General features: G+C 38.9%; 1 protein-coding gene across 1 annotated transcript; it reads right to left on the minus strand.

Moving 5' to 3' along the window:
• Positions 1 to 439: 439 nt before the first annotated feature.
• zc4h2 (zinc finger, C4H2 domain containing) lies at positions 440 to 6,007 on the minus strand. The gene is made up of 5 exons (XM_061249779.1): positions 5,832 to 6,007; positions 4,186 to 4,357; positions 3,331 to 3,503; positions 2,466 to 2,628; positions 440 to 1,601 (listed from the first exon to the last, which is right to left on the minus strand). Exons 1-5 carry the CDS (start codon positions 5,978 to 5,980, stop codon positions 1,488 to 1,490), a joined length of 771 nt encoding a protein of 256 aa, XP_061105763.1. The 5' UTR covers positions 5,981 to 6,007; the 3' UTR covers positions 440 to 1,487.
• Positions 6,008 to 6,479: the final 472 nt, after the last annotated feature.

Here is a 6,479-nt window from a genome sequence, read left to right on the forward strand (position 1 = left end):
CACACTACTTCTACCTGTAGGTAAAGGAATATCTTTACCTTAAAAGGAATACCGGAATACTCTTTACGTTTTATATTTCAAAACTACTATATTAGAATAGCAATTTGCTGGTAAATGTAATGCCAATGAAGTCAGATGGTATAAATAAGTCTTCCAATACTTTGAATCAGTGAAATCACGTACTGGAATGTGACTTCTCTGATGCTTAGTAACTTTACCTCTACTTTACCTGACACAGATCATTTAGAATCTTAATTCCAAGGGCGGCTCAGAAAAATATTCAAACCTATCCTTGTCAGTTGCATGGAGTACAGAAAAAACATACATTTTCATACAGGTGAAATGCTGTAGGCCTAGAAGATTAAGTTTGTGCTCAACAGCAGACAAAAACAGCTTTTCTTTATTTTATACTTTATATTTATTTTATAAATAAGCAACAAAGAGTACAATTACATGATGTGTACATTAAATACCAGAGAAGTATACCACTGGGATCAGAAAATATACTAGATGGATATTAAATATAAGCCAAATTGCTCTGGGCAGCAGCATCTGCTGAATGCCTAAAATGGAAATATTAATGTAAATATTTGGCTTTTTTGAAAATGCTATTTTTGCTTTAACTGTACCAGCCTATCTGGGTTTTACCTATTCACCACAAACACAGGTAGCCTTCAGAATTTGGGAGGTGCCAGACAAAACAAACATGTTTGCGGAGATCTTTTCCATCACAACTAATGATGAATAGTATCTTTTTATTGAGCATTTTGCCAACCGTTGCATAGCAACCAAATATTGCTTTAATGATAACACCTTGTTAATGAGATAGGTCAGAGAACAATCACTGGACTGGTTCAAGCAAACAGGAAGGTTAAAGTAACTCAAAAGCCACACATTACAACAGTGGTATGAGCATCTCTCAATACACAACACATCAAACATTGAAGTAGATGGGCTACATCAGCAGAAGACCAATGAGTAAACAATAAAAAATAAAAAAGTCTAATAAATACCTAAATACAAACAGTATATTAGTACTGAATTGTCTTGAAATTATTTTAGGTTCAATAAAAAGTATTTCATACTAGAGCAGATATGAAAACTATTTTGTATTTGATGGCAAAATGACAATTGCATCTTCACATACGCTAAAAGCAACTAAAAACATTCCAAAGCAAAACCCCATTAGATTAGCGGTTTAAAGCACACACAAATGTCAAAGAGCCTTACAAGGCTCGCTAAAACGCTAGATACATTGCGTATTCTTTGTTGCTCTTTTTCACAGGCCCACCCCGACTGTCCTTTATAAGGTACAGGAATTGCATGAGTTTCTGAAAAGAAAAACATGAAATGGCCACTCCCTTTTTCTGAAACCTAAACTTTGGGTTTGTGTTTACATCATATGTAACTACATAAAGTAAATGGTGCATGTGTAATGTAACACAGTAACCCGATTTCACAAAGCTGAGGTTTGGTTCGGCACCTATTTACTCATCTGGCTTCCGCTTTGGTTTCTTTGGATTTCTTGAGCGACTTTTCGCCTTGCAGAGTGGACATATGGGTGCATTCCGGTGGATTTGCTGGTGACAAGACAGACATGCCTAAAAAAAAAAGAAGTTATTTTTGGTCATTAACATAAACATTTTGTTTTTATAGTTTATAAGTGCACATTTTCGATTTCAGGAAATGACACGAGGCAATATTAGACAGCTTTTAAACCTAAAGCTTGTATGCATGGCACATTTAACATAGGAGCAAGTAATGACCACAATTTCCTTTTAAAAGTGAGCAATTTTTACCTTTAGCGCACACTGTTAAAGCACATACACTGTGTTTCCACAGTGACTGAAGGATTTCTCAGCATGTTCTCACAGTTGTGCTCAGCTGGAGACAGGAAGAAGTCTAATACTGGAAGAAAGCGATTTGCCTCCTTTCATCATTAAAACAGCCTTACTTTTCCACTCAAGCGTGTTAACGGCCACACACGCCTCAACACGCTTTCATTCCTTCAGAGAAATGAATCACCCAATTGGCTTTAAGCATACACTGTATAACATTGCTGGCTGTCCTAACCAAGAGCATAGCCCAGGCAAATTCACAGGTCTGGTAATGTCATTTCGTTTAATGTTTCCCTTTGGACACTAAATTAATTGCATAATGTACCACCTTTGGGACATAGAACTGTGATTTCTACCTGTGATTTCTTCTCCAAAGAGTCTGACCCACACCTAATCATTACTGCACTAGATTGCCAAAAATGAAACCGTACAAAATAATTAGCAAAATAAATTATTATTATTGAAATAAATTATTTTTCTTGTCAGTATAGGGTATCAGCAAAAACATAAATGGATGTTGTCAATCAAGCATAACCTATTAAGATATACAAATGCAAAATTAAGCTGCCAGTGTGATTTCTGAGTGTCCAGGTTTGACCTCATATAGTGCCAACAGTGAGCACTCACCTTCATTGGTGGTGGCTGCTGTCGGAAAGTGGCAGTCTGTCGGATATCTTGCTTACGGGCGACCTGGAGCTGTTGAGCAGCTGCAGCTGCAGCGGCTAGAGATTCAGGAATAGGGGGCTCCGTGGGTTCTGTCTGCCACTCTGCCTTCTGCTTCTCAAAGTAGCTGGACCACCAGGAGGAAAGAGAGCATTACTTCTTCATTACAATGAGAATCACACCCCTTGTACCTGAAAAGCCACAAGGCATCAGACAGAAGACGTCCACATCCACTTAGTTCACCAACAACAACCAAGTACCTGCTGTACGAAAATGAGATTTCCTTAGATATTATGGTAATCGGTATGCACATTTCTGTGGAATGTTTCCAAAAGGGAGCAACTACAGGGCAGCCTGTAGCCTAGTGGCTAAAGTACATGACAGGGACCCAGAAGGTTGGTGGTTCAAGCCCTGGTGTAGCCACTAAAAGATCCACACAGGAATTGTCCCCTGCCAAGTCTAATCAACTGGAAGTAAATATCAAATTATTATATTTGATTATTATAAATTATAAAATCACAGATTCGCAACATAGTCTTTCAGAAATTATACCTATGAAAATACATAACTTTTTTCTACATTATGCTTTTCTACATTACAGTAGTGAACACTAATCTATTGCAAGGAACAAAACTTTCCAAAAGCAAAGGCATTCCAAAAGCAAAAACATTTTCACAAATGGGCTTGCATTACGCAGAAACAAAAACATATTCCCTGTGTCAACCGGGTGTATTCTCTCAATGCTCGACAAAGGAATAAAATTCAGGAATCAAAAAGGTTTAACTGCAGAAGCCTGGAAGTGAAGATTAGAGCCAACACGAAGACGTACTCGAGTGTTAGCTTCTCCTCCTCCTCGCATAGGTCTGGCAGTCTCTGCAGGCCTAGATTCATCCTCAGAGCATCCACATGGTCTTTCAGGGGTTTATACTCCTCGTGAAGACGTCTTGTAGACTCCAGCAGCTTGTTCAGGTCGTTCTCCGACTGCTTGATCGTGTTCTCCATCTAGGGCCGACACACAAGGTCAGTTCACCTCGTCTTAAAGAAACAAGGTAATGTGGTAATGAGCAGAGTGATTTAAACAATACATACATTGGAATGCCTCTTTGGAGATCAACATGTAAAAAGGATGCATTGATTGACTGATGCAGTCACTGGGTTTACATGTATAATTACAGGGTCCTCATTATGCTTGTAGAACATTATCCACATTAATTCTCCCAGAAGCAACATTTGCCTAGCTGCATAAACAGACCAGCGTTGGCAAATAAATAATAATTAAAAACAGAACTGAACACTACATGAAGAGAGTTCTGCATTATTCTTTATGATGCTACAAAAACTCAGTTGAAGTCAAAGGATGTCCCTCTGTAGAATTCCATTGAGGGAGGACCTAAGTAGCACTATGCAAATGGTGGATTATGCATTATGTTAGCACAATGTTATGGTGCATTACTCTTGCCATGTACTATGGTTCTAGTGGTACAAGTTGGCTTACTTGGTGTTGATCTGCTCATATACCTCAGGTGAATGGGCTTAAGCTCGTTTTCATTATGTTTCACCATGGATAAGAGCATTTGCTAAATTAATGTAACGTACTATTAAATAAATCAGAATTGTCTGCAGGTCAGACCCCTTCAGGTGACTACAACTCCCAGGAGCCTCTAGGCTGTCATCACACACACACCACATTGATGTCGGAATGGATGAGACGCAGTTCCTCCACATGGGCCATCTTCTCCTGCAGCAGAAGGTCCATCTCCTGCTTATACTCCTTCAAATGCTTCTCCTCGGACTCCAACGCCTCAAATTCGTTCTTCAGCCTGGATCGAATTTTGTCCATTTGAACGGTCTTGTTTCTATGACAGAATGCCAAGTGAATGCCAGAATGCCATACTCAGATGACAGCAAGATAACAATCCCAATTACACTAATACAGCAACAAAGGAGTTTTTCAAAGGTAAGCTTCTTGAGTGGCCAAGTCAATCACCTGATCTGAACCCAATTGAGCATGTCTTTCATATCCTGAAGAGAGAACTTCAGGGGACAAGCCCCTGAAAAAAGAATCTGCTAAAGATGGCTGCAGTACAGGCCTGGCAGAGTATTGCCAGAGAAGACACCCAGCAACTGGTGATGTCCATGAATCGCAGACTTCAAGCAGTCATTGCATGCAAAGGATATGCAACAAAATGGCGAACATGACGACTTTCATTTCCATAACATTGTATAAACACTGCTGTAATCTATACATGGTGAAACCAAAATGTATTTTTAAAAATGCCATCTGACTGTAGTAAAATCTTTAACCGCATTTGATTTTTTTATTACAAATCTGAAATTGTGGAGTACAGAGGCAAATATATAAATGATGGAGGAAAGATTATGGAGGACACTGTATATAGTGCTTTTATCCAAAGCGCTTCACAGTTGATTGATTCACCAATTCACACACACACTCGCATAACAGCGACGATAGGCTACCGTGCAAGGTACCAATCAGCTCGTCGGGAGCAATTGGTGGTTATGGGTCTTGCTCAGGGACACTTCAACACACCCGAGATCTTGGGATCGAACCGGCAACCTTATGACTGCTCTTAACTCCTGAGCTAAAGTCGCCCCAAATTAACAGATCAATAAAACATTAGCTATCAGTCTAGTTAGCTACATAGATGTTTTATTAGCTCCTTATTTATTCAGCACCCTGTGTGATAATAAATATGTTTTCATCGTTGGCATCAAGAAGCAACCCTAGCTACCCAACACATACTATGTTACAGCAAATGCAGGCAATTCGTAAGTATAAAGGCTCTCGTTTTTTGTACAAGTAGCAAACTAACCAGCCAGGTTATGCAACAAAGAAAGTGAAACAGAATAGCTATGTTTTTATGCTTTGCAGATGTTTTAAGAGTCGAATTGTCATTGTAGATAGTGACACTAAAAAGCCTTAGCCAATACAACAACAGTAGCTTACTAGGTGAACACTAATGTCAACAACGCAAATGCATTTAGCTAGCTAAAGCTTACTTTAAAAAGTACCGAATTTCTGTTACTGTATCAGTTTTCGCTGCTGTTTGCAGTAGTCCCGTAAAGCCATAAATCGCATGGATTCTGTGGATAAACATAGCTAGCTAAATGTCTTTACGGGACTACTGGAAACAGAAGCTAAACAAGCTAAACAAGCTATAGCTACAAAGTATAATTCTGCTTCAGCTCCTCGCATGCAACACGGAAGCACGGTTGGGGAAACAGCCTTTCTCTTTAAAAAAATACAAATAAATAAAAAATAATAAAAATAAAGAACATATGAATGGAATTAAACTGTTAAACACTTACCTGATTTTCTTTATGTTTTCTAATTTGCACATAATCTCTTGCTCATCTGCCATGATTTCAAATGCTGATTCCAACAACCAGAAAAACACACATCGGCAGGATTCCTGCAACAACACAATAGCTGTTGGAGATAGTAGATGGCTGGGCATGGGCAAAATACATGGACTTGTGGTAGCTGCAGTCTATTACAAAGAAAGCTTTTAAGATAAAACCACATTTCCCATCTACCATCAGTAAAAGACGGTTTCCCCATCTACACGTCATGAAATGTCTTAGCCAATCATATGAAACCAACCGTCTAAACTCGGTAAGTTACCGAGTAGAGAATTGCACGTGGAGAAGATGTAATAACAGAAGAAGAACACTAGAGGGTGTGTGGAAACCACGACTGCTCAGTATCTTGAGTAGACAACTGACGCTATCAAGCAGCATTTATATTAACTGTTGGCTCTGCCGAATGTAAACTTTTTGTGACATCTGGACACTGCCAATGTTTACAGTACATGGGTAATCGAAGTGGCTTATATTCGTAATCGCTCTGTACGTGTTTCGTTTAGGCGAAACTAGCTTGCAAATGGGTTGCTGATCAACGTAGCTATTTCTATACCAAGGATATTTAGTAGTTAAGATAATGTTACCTAATTGAAG

This window comes from Conger conger, chromosome 7 (genome assembly GCF_963514075.1).
Source record: "Conger conger chromosome 7, fConCon1.1, whole genome shotgun sequence".
Lineage (NCBI taxonomy): Eukaryota > Metazoa > Chordata > Actinopteri > Anguilliformes > Congridae > Conger > Conger conger.

Excerpts from the sequence above, each read along its gene's own strand:
- zc4h2 (XM_061249779.1), bottom strand. The coding sequence starts at position 5,980 with ATGCCCAGCCATCTACTATCTCCAACAGCTATTGTGTTGTTGCAGGAA. Across the intron at positions 4,358-5,831 it reads GAAAACATAAAGAAAATCAG|AAACAAGACCGTTCAAATGG; the intron begins GTAAGTGTTTAA and ends ATTCTGTCATAG. Across the intron at positions 2,629-3,330 it reads GAGGAGAAGCTAACACTCGA|CTACTTTGAGAAGCAGAAGG; the intron begins GTACGTCTTCGT and ends CTGGTGGTCCAG.